We start from the raw sequence: 25,398 nt of genomic DNA on the forward strand, positions 1-25,398 counted from the left end.
GAGGACAGGTGAGCCCAGGTGTGTCCAGATTCCAGTCCCCTCACTGCCTTGACCCTCAAACCCCAAGCACACCAGAAGAGAGAAGCCCGTTCCTGCTCTGGCGATGAAGGATTTAAATTCTCTCTGTGGGTACATGCTGATTGTTAGCTTGTATTTTTAAATACACAGTTTTGGTGTTTTTTTTAACTTAAAAAAAAATCTATACACAGCTACCCTGGGTCTTTGTCGCTGCACGCAGGCTTTCTCTAGTTCCGGTGAGAGGGGGCTACTCTCTAGCTGTGGTGCACAGGCTTCTCATTGCAGTGGCTTCTCTTGCTGCGGAGCGCAGGCTCCAGGCACTTGGGCTTCAGCAGTTATGGTGTACGGGCTTAGTTGCCCCGAGGCATGTGGAATCTTTCTAGGCCTGGGATTGAACCCATATGCCCTGCATTGGCAGGCAGAGTCTTATCCACTGGACCACCAAGGAAGCCCCTGTTTACTTTTTTGAGCCTCCTGTTATCATAGCTGTCCTGAAGGCAGATGTGCTATTCTGAGAACAGCCTTAGAGATGCAAGGCCACATCTCCAGCTCTGCGCCTGCCTGTCTGTGTGGCCTTGGTCAAGTGCGTAAGTTCTGCACCTCACTGTCTGACAGCTGGGGGCAATGACGCCCTTCCTGACAGCTTGCAGGTTTGCAGAAAGGAGCATCTGAGGGAAGGCACATGATGCGAGGGGTGTGGCCCTGAACAGGCAGGAGGAAGGCAGAGATCCGAGCTCCTTGTAAGAGCCCCAAGAGGTCAGGGACCGGCTATTCTTAAAGGCGTGGTCTGAGTGCCTCATGTGACGCCAGTCACCGTGCAGACACCCCATCAATGCCTGTTGACTGACCGCATCATCCAGCGTGACTGAGCTGGGTGCTGGGATACTCAACTGTCTGCGGTGGCTTTTTCCATGCCCTTCGGGAGGTTGTACGTGAGCCTGCCGCCTCTTCAAATGGACCTTCCTAACCTTTCAAGGCAAGAGGCTATTTCTCAATTGAAGCTTTTCTTTTTACTGTTGCTATTATTATAAAAAGAAAGCACTGTGGGAGGTAAGGAACATAGAGGATGAAAAAGGCTGCCCTGATCCAATCACCCTAAAAAATGATGAGTTTTTTGGAGGGGTTTCACATGCACATATGTCAACATAGTTTCAGTCACTTTGTACATGCAATTTTGTTTCCTGTGTTTCCCCTTAGTTTACCGCATGTATTTTTCTAAGTGGCAACATTGTTTTCTCTATTCTTGCTTCTAGCCTATGGGCTTCTAGAAGGGAGAAGTGGCGTCTAATATGCTCATCCTATTATCATGGTTATTAACACATGTGGATACTGAGTATATAGTTCTCGAATGGGTAAAAGTTATTGAGTAAATATATTTTAAATTATTGCATACCATTCCATGCAATAATAAAGATAATAATATAATAAAATAATGAAAAACATAATAAAAATTCCATGGGACTTCCCTGTGACTCAGATGGTAAAGAATCTGCCTGCAATGCAGGAGACATGGGTTCAATCCCTGGGTCAGAAAGATCCTCTGGATAAGGGAATGGCAACCCACTCCAGTATTGCTGCCTGGAGAATTCCATGGACAGAGGAGCCTGGTGGGCTTCAGTCCATGGGGTCACAAAGAGTCAGACACGACTGAGTGACTAACACAGCAATAACATATCATTCCATGTATGTGCCCTACTTAGCCAATTCCTTATTGTTGGGAATTTAGGTTAATTCCAATTTTTCAACTTTATAAAAAATGTTAAGTGGCTATTTTCCAACTTTACAGCTTATTAATGCTTCTTCATTATTTCCTTAGGACAAGATCCCAAAAGTGATCAGAAAAAAAAAAAATCTATGGACATTCTTTTGGCTTATGGTTCAGTTCAGTTCAGTTCAGTCACTCAGTCGTGTCTGACTCTTTGTGACCCCATGAATCGCAGCACGCCAGGCCTCCCTGCTCATGGTAGATATGGCCAAATCACTTTTCAAATAAAGATGTTGGAGCAATTGGACATCCACAAGCAAAACAGTGATTTTCACATCTTACACAAAAATTAACTCAAAGACCAAAATGTAAGGCATAAAACTGTAAAATTTTTAAGAAAAAAATAAAACACAAGAGAAAATAATCAGGACAGAGGGCTAGGCAAAGAAGTCTTAGATTTGACACCAAAAACATGACCCAGAAAAGGGAAACTTGATGAATTGAACCTTATCAAAGTGTAAAATGTTTGCTCTTCAAAAGACCCTGTGAAGAAGATGAAAAGACAAACTACAGAACAGGAGAAAATATCTGAAAAACACATATCTGACAAAGGACTTATATCTAGAATATATAAAGAACTCTCAAAACCAGTAAAATAACAAGCAATCCAATTAGAACATGGGCAAAAGACAACATCAGACATTTCACTGAAGAGGATACATAGATGGCAAATAGCCACACAAAAAGATGTTTAGAATTATCAGAGAAGGGTCTTCTCTGGCGGCTCAAACGGTAAAGAATCTTCCTGCAAAGCAGGAGACCCAGGTTCTATTCCTGAGTCGGAAAGATCCCCAGGAGGAGGGGATGGCAACCCACTCCAGTATTCTTGCCTGGAGAATCCCACAGACAGAGAAGCCTGGCGGGCTACAGTCCATGGGGTCACAAAGAGATACGACTGAAGTGACTTAGCAACATGCATGCATCATCAGGGAAATGCAACTTAAAACCATAGTAAGATGTCACCACACACCTATCAGAGTGGTTAACATTAAAAATAGAGATAATGCTAAATATTGGCAAGGAATTAGAAACTGGATCACTCATGTGTAACTGGCGGATATGAAAAATGGTCCAGCCACTCTGGAAAACAGCAGAATAGTTTCTTACAAAACTGAATATATACCATCCAGCTCAGCAGTTGCACTCTTGGGCATTTGTCCCAGAGAAATAAAAACTGGTGTTCACCTCAAAACTTGTATATTCAAAGAAATCTTATTTTTAATAACCCCCAAGCTGGAAACAACCAAAATATACTTCAACAGGTGAATGGATAGAGAAACTATGGGACATCTGTATCATGAAATCATACTTAGCAACAAAAACAAACAACCGATATACTCAACTGCTTGGATGGATTTAAAGGGAGTGATGCTGAGAAAAAAAGCCAGTCTCAGGCTACATACATAATGCCATTTATATAACATTCTTTTCTTCTTTTTTTATATATAGAACATTCTTTAAATGACTAAATTTTAGAGATAGAGAACAGAGCAGTGATTGCTAGGGGGTAAGGTGGGGGAGGGAGGGAGGAACTGCTCTGTATCTTGACAATCATAGTGTCTCCATGAATACAAATATGATAAAGTGGCACAAACTAAACACACACACACACATATTGCTATGATTATATGTAAAACTAGTGAAATCTGAGTAAGTTTGGTGGTCATACCATTGTCATTTCCTGGCTGTGAAATTGTTTTCTAGCCATGCAGAAAGGGAATCAGGACTTCTCTATACTAATTCTTACAGCTGCATGTGAATCTACTGTTACATCAAAATAAAAAGCAAAAAGAAAAGAGTGGATGCTTGCCTTCCAAGATGATTTATGCTGACATAAGCCATGTAGAGGCGTCTTTCTTTAATCCCACCCTCCTAACTTTTGGCCAACATTTTGATGCCCAGGAAGACTAGCAAGGGCATCGCTCCCCGAGACTCCTATGGTCACGTGTGTTGAGCGGTAAGCTGTGTGACTAGAAGCCATGGCCACACCCTCTCTGAGCTTCATCAGCATTTCAAGTGGAGAGTGACAGAGGAACCCCCAGACTCTCATCTGGATTGTCTGATAGGTAGGGATTCAGTTCAGTTCAGTTGCTCAGTCGTGTCCGACTCTTTGCCACCCTATGGACTGCAGCACGCCAGACCACCCTGTCCATCACCAACTCGCAGAGTTTACTCAAACTCATGTCCATTGAGTCGGTGATGACATCCAACTATCTCATCCTCTGACGTCCCTTCTCCTCCCACCTTCAATTTTTCCCAGCATCAGGGTCTTTTCTAATGAGGCAGTTCTTCACATCAGGTGGCCAAAGTGTTGAAGCTTCAGCTTCAGCATCAGTCCTTCCAGTTAATATTCAGAACTGATTTCCTTTAGGATGGACTGGTTGGATCTCCTTGCAGTCCAAGGGACTCTCAAGAGTCTTCTCCAACACCCAGTTCAAAGGTACCAATTCTTCAGTGATCAGCTTTCTTTATAGGGACAGGGATTGTGCTTGGCTAATTAAAGGCTCTTGGAGAATTAGATGAAGTGTCACTCAGAGGCAGAAACTGACAACTGTATATTTTCCTTAGTGATCAATGTAAAGAAAGAGAGGAAAACAATAGAATGGGAAAGACTAGAGATCTCTTCAAGAAAATTAGAGATACCAAGGGAACATTTCATGCAAAGATGGGCACAATAAAAGACAGAAATGGTATGGACCTAACAGAAGCAGAAGATATTAAGAAGAGGTGGCAAGAATACATAGAAGAACTATAAAAAAAAAAAAAGATTTTAATAACCAGATAACAACGATGGTGTGATCACTTACCTAGAGCCAGACATCCTGGAGTGTGAAGTTAAGTGGGCCTTGGGAAGCATCATTATGAACAAAGCTAGTGGAGATGATGGAATTCCAGCTGAATATTTCAAATCCTAAAAGATGATGCTGTGAAAGTGCTGCACTCAATATGCCAGCAAATTTGGAAAACTCAGCAGTGGCCACAGGACTGGAAAAAGTCAGTTTTCATTCCAATCCCAAAGAAAGGCAATGCCAAAGAATGCTCAAACTACTGCACAATTGCACTCATTTCATAAGTGGGCAAAATAATGCTCAGAATTCTCCAAGTATAGCTTCAACAGTACGTGAACCAGAACTTTCAAGCTGGATTTAGAAAAGGCAGAGGAACCAGAGATCAAATTGCCAGCATCTATTGGATCATAGAAAAAGCAAGAGAGTTCCAGAAAAACATTTACTTCTGCTTCATTGACTATGTTAAAGCCTTTAACTGTGTGGATCACAACAAACTGTGGAAAATTCTTCAAGAAATGAGAATACCAGACCATCTTACCTTACCTACCACCTTACCTGACATGTATGCAGGTCAAGAAGCAACAGTTAGAACCGAACATGGAACAACAGACTGGTTCCAAATTGGGAAAGGAGTATGTCAAGGCTGTATATTGACACCCTGCTTATTTAGCTTATATGCAGAGTACATCATGTGAAATGCTGGACTGGATGAAGCACAAGCTGGAATCAAGATTGTCAGGAGAAATATCAATAACTTCAGATATACAGATGACATCACCCTTATTGTAGAACGTGAAGAGGTACTAAAGAGCCTCTTGATGAAAGTGAAAGAGGAAAGTGAAAATGCTGGCTTAAAATTCAACATTCAAAAAATGAAGATTATGGCATCTGATCCTATCACTTCATGGCAAACAGATGGGGAAACAATGGAAACAGTGACAGACTTCATTTTCTTGGGCTCTAAAATCCCTGCAGATGGTAACTGCAGCCATGAAATTAAAAGGCACTTGCTCCTTGGAAGAAAAGCTATGACAAACTTAGACAGAATATTAAAAAGCAGAGACACTTTGCTGACAAAGGTCCATCTAGTCAAAGCTATGGTTTTTCCAGTAGTCATGTACAGATGTGAGAGTTGGACTATAAAGAAAGCTGAGCATTGAAGAACTGATGTTTCTTGAACTGTGGTGTTGGAAAAGACTCTTGAGAGTCCCTTGGACTGCAAGGAGATCCAACCAGTCAATCCTAAAGGAAATCAGTCCTGAATATTCATTGGAAGGACTGATGCTGAAGCTGACGCTTCAATATTTTGACCACCTGATGCAAAGAGCTGACTCATTAGAAAAGACCCTGATGCTGGGAAAGATTGAAAGCAGGAGGAGAAGGGGATGACAGAAGATGAGATGGTTGGATGGCATCACCGGCTCAATGGACAAGAGTTTGAGCAAGCTCTGGGAGATGGTGAAGGACAGGGAAGCCTGGTGTGCTGCTGTCCATGGGGTCGCCAAGAGCTGGACACGACTGAGCGACTGAACAGCGGCTCTCTATAGGCACCAAGAACATCTAGCGCCTCCAGCAGTACAATCTCTCGTAATTTTTAAAAATACTTATGTAGAATCGGGTGGAGAGGGAGATGGGAGGGGGGATCGGGATGGGGAATAAGTGTAAATCTATGGCTGATTCATATCAATGTATGACAAAACCCACTGAAATGTTGTGAAGTAATTAGCCTCCAACTAATAAAAAAATTAAAAAAAAAAAATACTTATGTATTTGTCTGAGCCAGGTCTTAGTTGCACCATGTGGGATCTGGTTCCCCGACCAGGGATCAAACCTAGGTCCCCTGCATCGGGAGGGTGGAGTCTTAGCCGCTGGACCAGCAGGGAATCGGGAGGGTGGAGTCTTAGCCGCTGGACCAGCAGGGAAGGCCCCACAACCTCCCTTAATTTAACATTATTCTTTCGACAAATAGAAGTCTCATTAAATGCCAAACGCTGCACAAGACCTCTCACTCGAATAAGAAGCCAGTCAGCTTTGTCTCCTCCAGCCAAAATAATCCTAATTCCTTAAACCTTTCTTCTTTTTTCCCTTCCTCTGTTCCTTCTTCCTTCCATCCTTTCATTTCTTCTTTCCTCTTTCTCCGAGCTTTCCTTAACTGGACTATTTTTCCTTTTCAATCAACATTTACTCACTTTTGTGAATACACACACATACATACACACACACAGAGGAAAGTACACATACCTATAGTCATTAAATACTTCTTATGCAAAAAGAATCAGAAAATACAATTAAATAGAACAAAATAAAAAGTAAAAACTATCCAAAATAGCTTTGCTCAGATGAAATACGCGTGCAATGTGTTTAAATCAGATCTGATGCACAGTGGCTGAAAGTGGACCTACCTTTTGGTTTAATAAAGCACAGGTGAAGGATTACTTTTTTATGAGATAACAGACTTGGTTTAAAGATTTAAGAACATAGAGTAAATCACAATGGTATTCCAAGGCAATGAATATGTAGGATCTATTCAGCATTAGAGAAAAAAGTGGGCAATGCCATTAATATGGGGCAGCTGCCTGGCATAGCACAAAGCCTGTGGGATTTACCGTCAGCCCAGATTTGAGTCCAGGACTACTGTTTACAGATTGAGTGACATTGGGCTAATTCCATGACTTCCCTTAGCCTCAGTCTTCCTCATCCCTGACTCACAGGATTTGATAAGGGCTAAAAGAGATAATAATGTGAAAGTGCTTTATAAACCACAGGGAACCAAAGGCATATACATTTTTGCAACCTCTTTTAATGATTTCTAATATCCTGTTGGCTTTTCTATTGCTATTCCATTTTCAGAGAGTGGAAAAATAATCATCCCCAGTTTTTTCTTCTATATTTACGTTTTGTGAATCATCCTCTAGCTTATTTCTAATGCAGTTTTGGGTTTTTGCCTCTAAATCAGAATAAAACTCTGACGTATTAAACTATTTCCCTAAGTGATCAATGTCATGTAAAAGGTTATTCCAAATCTTCTAGTGCAATGAACAGTTCCATTTAATTTAATATCATCATCAACTGTGATGAATGTATCCTTAATTCCTTTTCTCCCAGTTTGGCTTCATCTTTTAGCTTCTCTCCCCACCCTTCTCTTTCAAAATACTAATTAAAAAAACAGCCCTCTTCTTCTAAGTAGCATCCTTCACTAAAGCAAAACAAGATGCAATCTTACATGTTAGTCTCATATCACAGCACATGGGCCCCACATGCCTGTATGCTAAGTCACTTTAGTTGTGTCTGACTCTTTGTGACCCCATGGACTGTAGCCCACCAGGCTCCTCTGTCCATGGGATTCTCCAGGCAAGGATCCTGGAGTGGGTTGCCATTTCCTCCTCCAAGGGATCTTCCTGAACCAGGGATCGCTAAAGTCTGAACCTGCATCACTTAGGTCTCCTGCATTGGCAGGTGAATTCTTTACCACAAGGGCCACCTGGGAAACCTGCATGGCCTCACAAGTCAGCCAAGTCCACAGGATGAGGGCCTCTCTTTTTCTGGAACATCCCATGGGGTAATGTCCTAAATCTATTATTTCCTGTCTGAGTATTTTGAACCAGACCTTTCACTTCATCTGTAACATGTAAGCTGATCAATAATACTTACACTGAAGAGCTGTTGTGAACACTGAATGAGACCCTGTACACACGTATGCTGGGCACATGGTAACTGTGTTGTATGTCGATTATTTGCACAAACGTGCCCCTCCCTCCTCCATCAAGCACTTTTCTGAAAAGTGGCCTCTCTTGTAAGATTGCGACCTCTTCATTTGATAAAGACCTCTTCCTTTGATAATAATAAATCCTTGCCTTTCAAAGCATTTATGTACATAGCACTTTACAATATGCAAAACGCTTCTCTCTCCATTACCTCATTTGAGTAGCATAAACTTGGGGACCCACAGGCAAGGTTATCATTCTCCTGGGGAACAGGAGATCAAGACTCAGGGATTAGGTAACCTGTGAAATTCCAGGCAGCAATTAGGGAGTAGTTCTGCCCTGGAGGGCAGACTCCTTTCTCCCTCTCCTTCTGCAATTTGGGAAGCTGGAATAGTCTGCTTCACGTACAGATGAAGGAATTGGTAAACATGCATTCCTTGAAGTGCTCTGAAGTGCTTCCTGCATGTCACTAGGGCAGCCAAAGCTAAAATCTAATTGGGAATTTTTCCAGGCCAGCCCAGCCCGGCCTGAGCAGTTGGAAGGGTGGGGTCCCTGGAACAAGGCCTGGAACATGGGAGAAAGGTGAAGACCAGGGGCTGGAGACTGCCAGATGACTTGGGGACAGGACAAGTTCTTAGGGAGGCTGCCACGCAGAACACGTTAAATACTTTTAAGCCACAATGTGGCACTTCCCCTGCCTCGTCCTCAGACTTTGGAGAGGCCTTGTGGTTCAGGAAAAAGAGGTGGGCTTCAGGAGCTAGACAAATCCCAGCTCTGTAAACTTAGTGACTACAGGGTTCTCAGTCTTGGATTCTCCCTTCTGTAAAGTGGTTATAATGATAACACTTCCCAGGGCTATCTCGAGAATTAAATAGCAGAGCTGGGTGCTAGGAAATAGTGGATTTTGGAGTCTGAGTCTGGGGCCCTCCACCTTCTGGGATGCTCTGCAGGATTCACATGATCTCTGCATTTCCTTGTTCTCATCTGAAAAATGGGATAACAACAGCAACTCCCTCAACATCATACTGAGGATGGAAGGAGATTTGGCCAGAAAGGAACTAAAGATGAATGCAGAGGGAGTACTAAGAAAAGCTGGAGTCTAGGGCCGCATAATTGCTGAGCGTGGGCCAGGGCTCCGCGCCTGTGTTTGACTCATGTACGAGCTGTGTGATCTTGAGCTATGATTTCACCTCATGTCACAAGATCCTTTTCTTAGTGAAAGTCCTGCCCAACTCTTTGCGACCCCGTGGACTGCAGCCCGCCAGGCTCCCCTGTCCATGGAATTCTCCAGGCAAGAATACTGAAGTGGGTAGCCATTCCCTTCTCCAGGGCATCTTTCTGACCCAGGGATTGAACTTGGTTCTCCTGTGTTGCGGGTAGAATCTTTACCGTCTGAGCCACCGGGCTTCTCTCATCTTTAAGCCCCCTCATCTTAAAATAGGGATAGTAATAATCTGTGCCTTGTGGGTCTGAAAAGAGGATTAAATAAGATAATACAGGTGTAGTGTTTAGGACGACGGCACCTGGCACCCAGTAAGTATGCTATAAATGTTATTTATTACTGGCTTTGATTATTATTTCCTTTCCCTGTTCTGGGGTCTTGTGGGATTTTCTGTTCCCGTCGAGGTGAAGAAGGTCTGGATAGAAGGCAGGAGGGAATGACTCTCTGAAGGGGTGCCGCCTGGGGTCCCTGTGGACCCACGACTCCAGCCTGCCTCCTTCACGTGTCTCCATATTTGCAACCTCTGGCCTCTGCGCCCCACCCCCTTCAGAGAGGGCCCAGGGGCCTGGGGGGCCCCATGTTGGAGCTGGCTTTGCGATCAGGCAGCTCTAATCTGTCCCGTGAGCCCCACCAGAGTCTCATTAAAACGTGCCCCATAAATGTTAAAAAATTTACACATAAAAAAATTCCATGCATGAAACTGAAACCGTACGTTTTACAGCCTCGGTTTGAAATCTTGCATAATATATAAAACCTCGGCCCTGCACTGGGGGCCCGTAAATCAGATTTTATAAAACAAAAAGCTTTTGCCTTTCAAAGGGGTTTGGGGAACTTGCAAATTTTACAAACTGTACCAACTGCCAGTCAGAGGCTGCTGGGCCCAAATAGGGGATCAATGGGCCAGGTGACAGAGGGCTGGTGAGTGCTGGGGTGTGTGTGTGTGTGGGAATTGGAGCCAGGGCGGGGGGAGGGTGTCCCTGGGGGAGCTGACCAGGGGAAAGTCACCCCCATGGTACTGAAATGGGGAGGTGGAGAGGGTCAGGGAGTGCGTGTACCAGCAGGAGAGATGCTTATTTAATTTTTTAAATTTTTTATAATTAATGTTATATGCTTTCATTACTCAGACTTGCACTCCTCTTCACCTTTCTTATCAGGCTTATTTTTTGTGAGATGCTTATTTATAAATGAGGGCTCTACTGCCCCCAAGGAAGCAGAGAAGTGGGTGATGGAGTGGAAGGAGTCAGCAGACCTGGGCGCTAACAAGTCACCGCCCTTCTCCGGACTCCAGTGTCCCCATTCGTAAAATGGACACGCTGCTCTCTACGCTTGGGGTTTTCCCCCAGTGTTTTATGATTCTAAATTTCTATTCTGGCAGCTGGCTAACTGGGAAGGGAAGTTTACTCAGAAACCTATGCTCTAGGAATCTCTCTGGTCTCTGAGCGGCTCTGGGAGGGCTTCGTCAGCTGTGGTTCCCATGGGAACCTGTCCAGGAGATCGCGGGAGCTGGGGAGGTGGACATAGCAATTTGCTTGGATGCGAGGAGAGGGACCAGCAGGAGGGGGGAAGACCCGAATCCTGGGGGGTGGTAGGCCTGGTGGGGCTGGGGAGGAGGCAGGATCTGAGCCCCACTCCAGGATCCAGGGTGGGACAGTTCGGGGGGATCCCAGTGTCCTCGTTACAAGCCCATCTGTGAAAGTCAACATTCAAGGGCAAAGGAAAGCCGCCCTGACACACATATATATAAAAAATAAATCTCTCAATTATCTCAGCTCATTTGCTTGGGGTCTCATTTTATGTCCCTGCTCCGCTGCGCAGTATATCTGTCCGGATAAAGAGTTACAGTCCGCTGGGCTACGTGTGCGGGGTTGTAAAAAATACAGATGCCAAATTAACTGGCTGTGGCACTCGGCAGCTGATTGAGCTGATAATGACGCGATCTGACCTTTTTCTAATTTCTAATTATGTGCATCTCGGCAGTGCCGGCTGCACGACTCTTGTTCTAATGATGGCTCCTGTGGTCGGCCTCCTCACCTCCCCGCTCCCGACACAGGACCACACGTGGGATGGCAAAGGGCACTGCCTGATCCCAGCACCCCCACTCCCCCCCAACCCCCGGAAGATTTCAGGCCCTCAGCCACATGTCTCTTGATGGCCTGGAGGTGAGGTGAGGCGGCTGGAATGCCTGGCCTTAATGATACTGCATTTGACCTTAATCTTCTGGATGCCATGCATTTTCAAAGGCCATTTAGTTCCACTAGTCATGGCGTTAATTTTTTATGTCACAGGAGACAGGTGTACTGGCTCTACAGATGGGGAAACCGAGCTTCAAAGGAGCTGTCGTCAAAGCCACCCAGAGGGTGAGCTTGGCCTCAGGTCCTTGGCTCCTTCAACCACCTCCATTTAAATAATCGATCCATCCATCAGTCATTGACTGTGGCCAACTCCCCCAGGTAAACTCCTCCGGGTCCATGTGAGGGGGTGGGCTGTGCAAAGCCTGCTCCATGAGTGGACCACTCCCAGCCCATCACTTGGGATAGAAGCCCAGGTGCTCCACCTGGTGTCTCCACCAGGGGTCTGGGGCCACTGGGGCAGCTCCTATGGCAACCCCACCCTCAGATCAGGCAAGGCACATGGTGGACACTACCACGTTTTGCTGGATTAGATGAAGAAATCTGAGTCTTTGAGTGAACAGACCCCTGAGAGACCCAGGTAGTGTGGGCCAGGAGAGAGCATGGAGATGGTCACTTTTTGGTATTTCCAGGCTGTACTCTTGGGTTGGCTAAAAAGTTTGTTTTCCAGGTTTTTCCACTACATCTTATGGAAAAATCCAAATGAACTTTCTGGCCAACTCAGTAGACTAAGAGGCTGTCCTGGGGCTGGGAGGGGGAGATGTCTTCCAGAGCTCACCTGGCAGATGGCAGCGGGCAAGTTTGCAAGGTTTGTTTCGCCAGGACTCCTACTTCTGAAGAAGGGTTATATTCTTTCATATTAGTCAGCCTATTTTAGGCATTTCCTGCCAGTTGAGGCCTCAGCTTCTTTTGGGGGGTCAAGTGAAGGGAGTGTTCATTCCAGCTCCCACACAAACGGCTGCCTCACCTCCTGGCCCCATGCCTGCTGCGGGGGTAGCTTCTAAAGACCTGATTCACAATTGTGGTTTTGAGATTCTGATCAGATGAACAGCAGGGCAGGGGCAAGTCTGCCTGCACTAACTACCCAACCAAATGGAGAACGTGCACGGGGACTGCTGTCCCAGGGTACCTGAGAGATAGGGGACTGTGTCACCGGGAAGGATGTCAGCTCAGTCACAGCCAGGAGTAGAGCAGAGGTGCGTCTGGGGCTCCCAGAAACCTGCACCAATGCTCCTGACCTTGACCATGTGCGTATCCTGTGTCCTGTATCATAATGCACCATAACACTTCATAGATTTCCAGGCCAAGGAGGGGGGCCTCTCCTGGTAGCTCTCCTGGACTCCATAAAGTATCATATTCAACTCCTGAGAGAAGCAGAGGGGTGGGTCATTCACAACACAGAATAATACCCAAGTCATTTAAGTCTGCTCTGCAGATGCACTCTGTGTGTGTGTGTGTGTGTTTCTTCCTTCCTTCCTGGCGTCACATTGGCTTTTCTAAATCTGTTTCCCTTTAGGGAGTAGGTACTAACTAAATTCTGGATGGAGGTCAGCACTATAATCAATCAACTTATGGAAGACATATTTTCAGTTTCCAAATTCACTGTGCACGATCTGGATAATCCACCCACAGCAAAATCAAGAATCGTGGTTAATAATCCCAGGATAACTGTTGTCATGATGAACAAACAGAGCGGTCTCTCCACAGCTCTTTTCTCAGCAGGATTCCCAGGGCTAGATGAAGAGTTAGAGTATCATCTAATCTAGTGGCTCCCAAGCTTTATTGAAGTTGTCTGGGAACCCTTTAAAAATGTACATGTGTAAGTCCCACTAAACTTATTGAATCCTGGTTTCCAGGTGGAGGGGCCCAGGAGCATGTACTTTTTAAAGCTGTAGTGATGATCTGGATGACAAGCTAGGCTTGGGAGCCTGATCTATTGTATCCTAAATGGGCAGGACATCTGCTGGCCTTCTCAGTAGAGAAGCTGGTCTTCTCATCTGTTGCTTCCAGTCTTCCTATCCACTGACGTGCTTGAATATGCATGTCACCCTCCTCCTTCACAATGTAGCACATGGCCATCAGCTCCTCTCTTTCTGGCAGCCCAAGACGGATTTCCCAACAGGCCAGGATTCCAGCCCTCAGAACATTCTGGATGCCACGGCCCTCCCCTTCTCTCGTCTGCACTGCAAGAGGGTGGGAGGTGACGCTGGTGCTGCGGGGGAGGAGGAAGGGAGAGCTTTGGCAGCATCACCAGCGTGTGCAACTCTTGGTTAAAGGTTCTCAGCTGCTGGAACACCAAGGCCTGCCCACAGGGGGGAAGCACATTTCTTTGCTGAATGAATGAATGAAAGGATTGCTTTTGGGGCATTTGGAGGGGATCAGAGGGCAGGACGACCCTAGCCAGGGTTGGGGTTGGAGGGTCTTTACCAGATTGTCCAGTTCCGGGTCATCGCTGAAGAAGGGCTTGTGTTCCTGCTCCTGCTGGTGGACAAAGTTCTCGATGTCCACGTCGAAGCTGGCGGATGTGATGCACTCAGAGCCCTGGGTGGCCTGTTCACATTTCTCAAACAGCAGCGTCAGGAGCGGGAAAAGAGGATGCCTGTGGGGACAGCAAGAGCTCACACATGCGCACTCAGAGACCTGCTGCCATCAGGGCTCAGAAGCCTTCAGAGGCCCATCCCACCTTCCTGTCACCTCTTCTCCCAGGGTCCCACTACTGGAGGAAGGTCCTGGTCCCCACGGTCCGTCAGGACAGCAGCATTTCATACCCTGGCACGGAGGATCCAACCTCCTCATTCCTGGGGCCTCAGTGGCTTCTGTTCCTCCCCTACTGGGAACCTAACTGTTCTCTTTGTCTAGATAAATTGTGTGGATATTTGATGAGAGATGCTGGGTATAACCCTTCAGAGAGGTAGGTGTCCATTTCGGGCTCAAGGTCAACACTGGAAGGAAATATGGGAAGTGTGCAGAAAAGCCCTGGATGTAAACATTCATCACAGGTCACAGATCCACACTTGGCTACGTAGACTCAGCCAAGGGCAGTACCTGTGTGTTAGCAAGTGTCGATGGGGGTTGGGGAGGTGGGGGGAGAGCGGGGAGGAAGGTGTGTGGACCTGGCTACTCATCACACATGGTGGGCAGATGTCCTCATCCATCCTGCCTCTGCTGGCTGACTCAGTTTAGGTCAGACACCCCACTTACAGGTGACACCTCCCTACACACTTCCGTCAACACCCACTTAGCGCAACTGCAATTAAATAATAATACGCATCATTACTTGGCCACTGTTTTTCCCCAAGACTGTCCCTGTCTCAATGATCACTGTATCCTTAGGACCTTGCCCTGACGCTCACAGCAGACACTTAACACATATTTGGTGACTGACAATGAACTGATGAATGAAGACTATGTGAGCGTGAGCGTGTTTGGCGACACGGGTGGTTCTGTGATGGATGGATGTAAGCTGAAGTGCTGACCTGGCCGCTCTCCGGGTCTTGGCTTCCACATCACCAGCTCTGGGAAGCTGCCCTGACTGCCCCACCCCGAAACCTACACAGACCTGGCTTGTTTGCCTTGCCACCTGCCTTCCTCACTAGACTGTCAGCTCCATGAGGGCAGGAAGCAAGCCCATCGTATTCTTCACTCTCTGCTGAGTCTAGCAGTGGAACGTGATCCAAATAAACATTTGTTGAATACATATGTATGTTATGTGTGAGATGTCATTTGCTTATGTAAGTGTATCTCAGTCTCATTTCTCTGCAGCCTGAGTGAACAGCTCTGTCTTCACACCCAGCACCTGTGCGTGTGCTTACATGGGTGTTGACACTGGGCTCTGGAGCCCTATTCCCTTCACTGGGGTTCCCAAAAGCATATGCACATCCCTCTCTGGCTTGTCACTGAAGTCCCCTGGGGCCACGACATCTGGCTCCTTTCTTTTTGATGAAAATCTGTTTGCTAGGAGAGGAGAAAGCATGTGTCAGGCCTGGTCCCCAGGCTCCTGCCAACGGGGCTGCTGTAGCCAGCACTGCCCAGCAGAACTTCCTGCAAAGATGAAAAGGTTCTACAATCTCCACCAACTAACTGAGGCCAGAGGACACTTAAAACACGGCTGTTGTGATGATACGAATGAACTGACTTACAAAGCAGAAACAGACTCACAGAGAATGAACTTCTGACTGCCGGCGGGGGCAGAATGGGAGGAAGGATAGTTAGGGAGTTTGGGATGGACAGGTACACACTGCTGTGCTGAAAATGCATGACCAACAAGGACCTAATGTAGAACACTGGGGACTCTGCTCAGTGTTATGTGGCAGTCTGAATGGGAGGGAAGTTTGGGGGAGAATGGATACATGTACATGGATGGATGCATCCCTTTGCTGTCCACTTGAAACTATCACAACTTGTTACATTGGCTATAATACTCAAATACTAAACAAAAAGTTTAAACAAATGGCTATTTTGCCTAGGACCTTGAATTTTTAACTCTAATTTTAATTTAAGTAGCAACATGTGGCTAGTGGCTGCCATATTGGAAAGCACAAGAAATCTTGAAGAGGAAAACCCACCACACTTCTTCCAGCAGGAACGCTGTGATTAACCACACCAAGAAGGAATGAACAGCCAGCCTACAGAGTGTTCGTAGGCAGATGGGGAACCCCGATGAGCCTGTCCCATCCTGGGATTCTAATAATTCTGGACAGAAAGGCAGACAGTGCTGAGACCCATTCACACCCAAACCCATACCTGCTGGTCATTCTACCCAAGCTTGCGGGCAGGGGGCACGGAGGGGAGGTGACCTCCTGTCTCTGATGAGCTGCCTGGCTTGGCAGAGCTGCGCCTGGACACTGCCGCCCTGACCCTGGGTTTGGGAGCTGATGCATAAACAGCTGGGCTCCAAGGCTGCAGGATGGGTGGTAGCATGAAGAGAAAAAGGGTCACTATCTGAGGCTAGCCTGTCTGCAGCCTCCAGATTGCTGGAAGATCTATTTGGCCCCCTCAGGAAGCTGGTGGGAAGACAATGGGTTCGCTCAGCCAGCCGCTGAAGACAAAGAGAAAAGCAGGTGAAGGGGTTAAACTCCAGTCTAAGTCTTCATTTGCAGCCACTAATACCGCAGCATATTATAGTCTAATCTAACCTGATCCCAGTTTAATGCAAGATTCTCCTGGCCCTGAGTGGAATACCAAAGAAAGCCTCCGCGGCTGTGATTTAAGCAGAGCCCTGCAGTGGTTTAGCTGAGGGACATGAAAGGCAAATTCCAGACGGTGTTATGAATTATTGCGCCTTATGAACCTTCCTACTCTCAACAGATGCCTGCTGCCATTTAAACAGCCACTAGATCAATTAGGAATGAAAGGCACAAATCGACTCTGTACAAGGGCACTAAATTACCAGGAACTAATAATCCGCAGCATCGTGCCAGGTGGTGGGGGTGCAGCCCGCCCCCCCATCCCCATGGCAGCCGCTGGTCACTGCACGTTCCTTTCTCACGGGTTGGAAGGAGGGTGGGCAGCTGCTGGAAGGGGAGGGGATGGGGTGTGTGTGTGTGGGTGGGTGTGGGTGTCTGTGCATGCATGTGCACCTGGGTTGAATGTAGGCTGTCAGTGAGAGCAAGTGTGAGTGGCGTGTCAGTGGACTGTCCTGGGCACTTTTATTTGTGTGCACACATGATGTTATGTCTCTGAGGGACTATGCACGTATGTGTTGTGTGCATGAAGCTGGGGTGCAGGGATCGTGTGCTGTGAATACACTGTGCATGTGCCCTGTATTATATGCAGTGTGTGTGTGTGTGTGCGCTACATGTTATTTGTATGCAGTGTGTGTGCGAGCATCATGTGTTCTGTGTACACAGTAAGTGTGGCATGTGGGGTGGGGAAGAGGGAGCTGTTGGTGGCTACATCTCCCTGCCACCAGCCTTGGGGCTGGGGTGGGGGCAGGAGGCGGGCTCCTCGGCTGCTGTCCTGGCCCCTTCAGAGAGGAGAGTGGTCAGGGAGGGCCTCTCTGAGGATGTGGCATTTGGGTGAAGCCTCCAACGATGAAGAGGCACTCAGGCAAAGGTCTGAGGGAGGGGCGTTCCAAGCAAGAGAGGACCAAAGCATGTGGGATAGAAATGAGTGTGGCGTGTGTCTGGAACAAAGTCCAGGCTTGTGTGTGGCTACAGTAAGGTAGGCGAATGGAAGGAGATGAAGTCCAAGAGGTGAACTTGCAGATCACAGGGCTCGCAGTGAAGTGGGCTTTCAGGGACTGGGGTGGAAGTTCTGTCCCTTCCACTGGGGGACAGTGTGCACCTTCAAGGCAGAGCTCTAGCACTGTTCCATCTTACAAACCTCTCACCAGGAGGGGTCAGATCTCCCTGCTGTGGGGTGTGTTTGTGTGTGTGTGTGAGAGAGAGAGAGGGAGAGAGATGAAGGCATACCCGGAAGTGTTTTCTATGACTTCTGTAAGGTTTCAGTAGAAGAAAACCTGCTTTCCATCCTGGTCCTACAAGTGAAGTGAGCACCGTGGAGCCCAGAGCAGGCTTCCTGGTGGCTGCCATGGCCCCTCTCCCCAGCCCCTCCTGGCCTGAGCAGCACTTTCAGCTCCCAAATCCTCCCTTCATATCCCACCCTCCCACCTCTGGGTGGAACACCCACCCTGTTGCCAGGATCCCTGAGCCTAGGAGCTTGGATGACACCTGTGCTAACCCACAGCTTCTCACATGACCCCTGGGCAGGGTTGGTGGGGCTGCCTGTGGCTCCTCTGCTTATCCATCTGGATATTTCCATCACCCGGATGGCTACCTGCTAACCCCAAGTGTGGGGGCTGCTGAGACACTCTGGGCCCCAAGAAGCAAGCTCAGTTTCCCAATGACTCAGCTGTTTGTTCCATGGCTGCACTGATGCTATGGGCGTCTTGAAGGCTGTTCCCAGCCCACTTCGCAGCCCCTTCCCCAGTGGCCCATCCTACACCTGCCTAAGCATTGATTTCTATCTCTAAGTTACCCTCCAATGTCACCCCATAAAGTTGGGGAAAAGGCTAGAAGCCACCCTCCAGGAGTCCTTTCCAGTAGCCTTATCTTGGCCCTGGTGTGGAGGACACAGTGGCTAGGGCAAGGACCATGGGAGCTGGACACATTAGCCACCCAGGACATGAATGGCCAATCTGATCCAGGCGTGGATGGGGAAGGGGGATTTCCAGTTACGGGTGGGATACTGATGCTGCCATTCTTGACATTTCCTGAGCTTCACCCTCTCCAACTAGAAAATGAGTTTTAAGGAGTTTCACCTCCCACTGTCCAGATCTCGCCCACTGTGGATCAGTACCCTTGAGAGGCTGGCAGCAGAAACGTGGAGACTTGGTCTCCAGTGCCCAGATGCTGATGATCGAGATGTGAAAGATGGCCATTAGGCTTTCTTTCCAAAGAGCTGAGGACACCTGACCTCCAGAAGAGCTCACCTTCCCCCTCCCTGATCCCTCTCCACTCTTCTCCCCGCGTTGCCTCCTGCCTGGCCGCCCCCTCCACCCCAATCTCTCTTAAGCCGTTCAAAATTTGGAGGAAATAAATCTCACTGCACTAATTCAGGGAGAGTTTGAGCCTCGTCGGTGCAGAACAAATAAAAGGAGTGAACCGGCATGACATTTTACTGCAGAAGAGAGGTCGTTTCCAGCCACTAATAAAAAGGATTTGACACAGACTAATAAAGAGAAATGAATTTCTCTAATGGCCTGATTTAGCACATTCAGCACTGTGCCTCTGCCTGGGTGCCGGGAGGGCGGGACGCCCCGAGTGCCGACAGAGCCGGGCACGGGGGACGAGAGATGATCTCAAATAAGATTTTATTATTTCTTTTCTCTTTTCTGAGTCCTCACCCCACCTCCCACCCCCACCCCACCTCCACCCACATCAGACCTCTCCCCAGGAGGATCTGAACCAAAAGCAAGCTCAAGATACGTACTTCTTGTTAACGATCCAAAGAAATAAAGAACCCCTCTCCACAGACCCTCAGTCTTGTGCTAGCTTAAGAAGGTGATTAAACCGGATGTGTTGATTTCTACGGGGGTTTAAGCCATCATTTGGTTTAATTACTTCTGACATTTCTGTCTTCTTGTTTTTTCTACATCACCCAAATTCGCCAGTCTAGAATGCCCAGTTTGTGGCCAGGATGTGTGGGGTTGCCCCTGGGGGACACCCCACCTGCCATAAACTGGGCAGGATCTTGGCTGAGTCCTTTGCAGAATGGAATGTGACCCTTTCTCCAGCAGCAGAGAGGCCGAGACCCCCTCGGCAAAGCCCCAGATTTTCTTGAGACCAAAGTGATCCAGGTCCTTCCCCCACTCCCCCGCACTGGACACACATTTCTGATGAATCTTCTGATCACATCCTTGGGCAGCTGTGCATTTTATTCCTTCCTATCTCAAGACAGATGTTCATAATGTAGATGGCCCGATAGATATCACTAATATTTCCAAAGACCTTTTGGGATGGAGACCCCAAGCTCCTTGGTAATTTTTACACTCACATCTAACTGAAAGTTCCCTTCTAAGGCTGAAGTTCATTGCCTTTTGTTAAAGGACTCAAGGAAAGACAAATAGACCTTTTTCTGCTTCCCTTCCTTCCTCCTTGGACAACCTGGATTTTTAAAAGTTTTTTTTTTTTTAACATTTCTTTCTTACTCAGAGGACCATAAACAGAGAAGCAGAGATAGGAAAAGAAAGAATGCAAAAATATCGAGCTTCAGTAGATAACCAACAGGGACCTACAGGACAGCATGGGGAACTATACTCAATATTTTGTAATAACCTATAAGAGGAAAGAATCTGAAAAAGAATATATATATAAAACTTAATCATTATGCTGTACAGCTGAAACTAACACATACATTATAAGTCAACTATGCTTCAGTTTAAAAAGTTTTTTTGAATAGCACTTTACAGAGGCTACAATGTAAAGAGCACAAGAGACAGAGAGCAGATAGGTAGAGAGAAACAGAGCCCCATAGGCTGGGGGAGGGGAGATGATGGTCACATGCAGGGGCAGACATTAGCATTGAGCTCCCTTTCTGGGTGATAAACTTTGTGATTCACAGTCATGCCACTCCGTCACTTCTGAGCCTCTCAGCCATCCCTCCCCTTGTGACCTTGGCCAGAACTGCAGACCTCAATTATGGGTCCAGCCATGTGTGCGGCAGCCTGCCCGGCTGTCCACTCCCCGTCACTGACCTTGGAGCCCCCAGGCCTGTCCTGCAGCTCCTTCCCAGCCCCGTCTCAGCGCTCACCCTCCCGGAGCCTCGGCTGCCGCCTCCGATGGGGATGGGGCGGGATGTCAGAGCCCCCAGGCACCTCCTAAGACTGGACGGTCCAGAGGAGGCAATGTAGAGCAGGAGAGGAAAAATTTCCAGGTGGAGGTTTTTATTTTTATTCTATTTTTTTATTTTCTAAAAAATATTTATTTATTTATTTGGCTGCACTGGGTCTTTGCTGCGGCATTCGGGATCTTTAGTTATGGTAAATGGGATCTAATTCCCCAACCAGGGATCGAACCTTGAGCCCCTGCATTGGGAGCTCAGAGTCTTAGCTACTGGACCGCTGGGGGAGTCCCGAAATGTGGAGGCTTATAGAGATGATGCAGTGGGACTAGAGCCTGGTCAGGGTCAGACCTCTGCAGAGGACATGAGTCACTGGCCAGAGAGGTGGGGTGAAGGAGGGCAAGCAGTGACATGACCGGCTCACCAGCCACCCAACCTAGTCTCCCACACAGTGGGGGTCTCAAGCTGCCGAAGGCCCACCACCCTGGAAACTCTACCCAGGGGCTGGCATCGTGACCTTTTATTTCTAGTGCCCCATGTCAGAGGTCGCTGAGACCACAGAATCAGAGTCAATAGCCTGGAGCCACTTTGCCGGAGGGCCCGCCCCTTTCCCGGGCCCCGCCCCTTTCCCTCTCACAGCCAGAAGGCCCATTACCAGTAGTCAGTCTGAGAAGTAGAGAGACGTCGCTCCTGGGTATTGATGAAGTAGAATAAGCATCATCAGATGAGGCGCTTCACAGCGTTTCCTCAGGTTTCTTTTCAGCACTAACTGAAGACTCAGAGGAATACGCGGTGGTTGGACAGATGATAGCAGGTGGCCCCCGGCCCCCTGTACTTGTATCATGCCCTTCACCAGCTCAGGCAAAGCAGGCCGTTCGTGCCCCTGCTGTTCCTTCCACCTGAAATGCCTGTGCCTAGGTCTCTCCTAGTAGCCTAGCTCAGAGTGCCAGCCCTAGTACCAAGGCTACCTGACTGGTCTCTCCGGCAAGAGAAGTCATTGCCTCCTCTGAGTTGCCACCGAGACGTGCTTGGGGGTGGGAGTTCTACTTTGACCTCACAAATTCAGTGGGCTGGATGGTCTGAAACCAGCACAGTCTCTGGAGATGGATAATTAACTGTATGACTCTGGGGCAAGTGACTGAATGTCTCTGAGCCTCAGTTTCCTCTTTTATAGAAGGGGGATGATACCACCTACCACAGAGGTTATCGCAAGGAGAAAAGGAGAAAAGGAAGGATAGTGCAGAGTGGCTGGCACTTAGGAAGCTGTCAATTAACACTTGTTCCACTTCCCTGGAATGGCGTGGGGGCACCTTTTTTTAATTCAGAGCAACGTCGATGCTATCCGCTCCAATAAATGTATAATTCCATCTCCACTGACTCATTTGGCAGGGAAACAAGCCCACGTATCAATTCAAATAGAGGCAGAGAAAGAGGAGGAGGAGGAGAGGCAAAGTGTAACTCATCAGAACTCGAAACCCTCTTTTTAAACCAAAAAACACTGCTGGTAAGCATTTATTTTTCTTTCCCTTAGGACGATTGTTAAACTCGACTGACTACAGTTGTTTGTGCTCAGCCTTCTTCCTCACTCCATGGGGAGCTCCTCTGATCCACAATCTCGTTTTCTCTCTGAATTCCCCAGGGTCAAGCACACTGCCTGGCACACAGCAGAAGGTGGATAAATCTTTGATGAATCAATGCATGGGGACGAATGAATGAATGAAGTGACCACAGGCAGCAAGTGGGGGTTCTGAGACACAAGCCTAAAGTGCTCTTTGGGCTCAGAATCCACTCACTCCTCTGAGGTACCCAGACCAGCTACGGCCATCTGGCAGTTTCTAGCTGCTACAAAGGGACCCGCCTCCTCTGGGCTCTGCCGGCGGGGTGCGCGGGGTGGGGGCTGCCAGGGTCCCGGAGGCAGAGGAGCCAGTGTGAAGGAAGAGCTTAGCCAGCCCGCCTCCTCTCCTCCCCTCTCTTCCCCTCGAAGGACCAGATGGAGAGAGCAGAGCGGGGTGGGGGAGACCAAGCCAGCAGCTCCCGGTTGGATGTATTTTTACTTCAGGTGTGACGTGGAAACCATGCGGGTGTATTTTTAGTGCTGCCCAGTGGGCGGTGTGTTCGCCTGTGTTGCCTTGGAGAGGACTTCTTCGTGTTGCTAAATTGGAATTGCATCTGCTGGGTTCCTGGGCTCCAACCAGCTCTCCTCCCCGCAGGTGGGCGGACAGGTCCGTCCCTGCAGAGGGTGGGGCCCGGGGCAGGCCAGAGTCTGCTGTGTCTCCAACCCTTCACACACACATACACACACACACACACACACACACACTCACTCCTCCCTCCTGACACAGTAAAAAAAAAAAAAAAAAGTGAAATCTCCACAAATTGTTAAGGCTAGTCTACAAGGGCAAGAATACAAAGAACCTAAAACTTGAAACCTGTTAGGATCTGATGTCACAGTCCCTTCATTCCCGGCACCTGTCCCCCCACCCATTTTATTGAGAAATAACCGACTGTATCACTGTATAAACTTAAGCTATACAGCATGATGGTTTGATTTATACAGATTGTGAAATGATCATCACAATAGGTTCAGCTCACACACATCTTCTCAGATAGATAAAAAGAGAAAAGGGAAAACATTTCTCCTGGTGATGAGAACTCTTAGGATTTACTCTCCTAACCTCGCTGTATATGATACAGCAGTGTTAACCATAGTCATGGTGTTGTACATCACATCCCTCATAGTTGCTGTGTGCGTGCTCAGTCGTGTCGGACTCCTTGCGACCCCACGGAGTGTAGCCCGCCAGGCTCCTCTGTCCATGGGATTTCCCAGGCAAGAACACTGGAGTGGGCTGCCATTTCCTCCTCCAGGGGATTCTCTTGACCCGGGGATTGAACCCATGTCTCTTGTGTCTTCTGCATTGGCAGCCGGATTCTTTACCACTGTGCCACCTGGGAAGTCCCATGTTAACATCGTTAGTACTTATTTATTTTATAAATGGAAGTTTGTGCCTTTCAACTACCCTCCAGGATTCCCCCCTACCTCTACTTTCCGCCTCTGGTAACCACGAATCTGATCTCTTTTGCTCTAAGCTATTTTTTATTTATTTTTTGGTTTTCACATATAAGTGAGATCACACAGAATTTGTCCTCTTTGGTGATGTATTTTACTTAGTATAATGCCTTCAAGATCCCTCCATGTTATCACAAATGGCAGGATTTCCTTCTTGTTGTTGTTCTTTTTTAAATGACTGAATAATATCCCATTGTGTGTATATATGCCACAACTGCTTTACCCACTCATCCATCACTGGATACCTTGGTTATTTCTGTGCCTTGTCTATTATAAACAATGCTGCTCTGAACCTGATGGGGGGTGCAGATATCTTCTCAAGTTAGTGTTTTCATTTCCTTTGGATCCCCAAAGTGGGATTACTGGATCTTATGGTCATTCTACTTTTAATTTTTTTGAGGATCCTCCATACTATTTTCTATAGTGGCTATGCCAATCTACAATCCCAACAACAGTTCATAAGGATTCCCTTTTCTCCAATCCTTACTATTATTAATCCTTGTTATCTCCTTTTTCATGTTCAGCCCCTTCATTTTAAGGGGAGGAAACTCAGGAAGAGAAAAAAATAGAAGTATCTTTCCCACAGTTAGGCAGCTACTAAGAGGCAACTTCTATCCAAGTCTCCAGAGATTCAACCAGTCCCCAGCAAAAAAGCCCTGAGGAAAGAGATGCTGTGGGAAGGGGAACTCTGCTTTGGTCACTGGTAGTGATACACCCATGCACATTTGATGGCAATTGGTAAGTCACATTTCATGTGCTTATTGCACTGAAACATTCAATTCTTTTTTATTATTCCCACTTTACTGATTCGCAAACTGAGGTGCCATGTGGTTAAATAATTACATCATCAGGCTAATAAGTGATTGAGTTGAGATTTAAATCTCAGATATGCAGATGACACCACCCTTATGGCAGAAAGTGAAGAGGAACTAAAAAGCCTCTTGATGAAAGTGAAAGAGGAGAGTGAAAAAGTTGGCTTAAAGCTCAACATTCAGAAAACTAAGATCATGGCATCTGGTCCCATCACCTCATGGGAAATAGATGGGGAGACAGTGGAAACAGTGTCAGACTTTATTTTTCTGGACTCCAAAATCACTGCAGATGGTGACTGCAGCCATGAAATTAAAAGACGCTTACTCCTTGGAAGGAAAGTTATGACCAACCTAGTTAGCATATTAAAAAGCAGAGACATTACTTTGCCAACAAAGGTCTGTCTGGTCAAGGCTATGGTTTTTCCAGTGGTCATGTATGGTTGTGAGAGTTGGACTGTGAGGAAAGCTGAGCACTGAAAAATTGATGCTTTTGAGCTATGGTGTTGGAGAAGACTCTTGAGAGTCCCTTGGACTACAAGGAGATCCAACCAGTCCATCCTAAAGGAGATCAGTCCTGGGTGTTCATTGGAAGAACTAATGCTGAAGCTGA

At 47.2% G+C, this 25,398-nt stretch overlaps 1 protein-coding gene across 2 annotated transcripts in view; it reads right to left on the minus strand.

Moving 5' to 3' along the window:
* Nucleotides 1-25,398, minus strand: part of PKNOX2 (PBX/knotted 1 homeobox 2) — a 289,880-nt gene that overhangs the window by 37,112 nt on the left and 227,370 nt on the right. For both annotated transcript variants that reach the window (XM_043873891.1, XM_043873881.1), the window contains one exon: nt 14,055-14,226. In XM_043873891.1, coding sequence (XP_043729826.1) covers nt 14,055-14,226 — 172 coding nt within the window. The remainder of the gene's footprint in view (nt 1-14,054; nt 14,227-25,398) is intronic.

Source organism: Cervus elaphus, chromosome 2 (genome assembly GCF_910594005.1).
Source record: "Cervus elaphus chromosome 2, mCerEla1.1, whole genome shotgun sequence".
Classification (NCBI taxonomy): domain Eukaryota; kingdom Metazoa; phylum Chordata; class Mammalia; order Artiodactyla; family Cervidae; genus Cervus; species Cervus elaphus.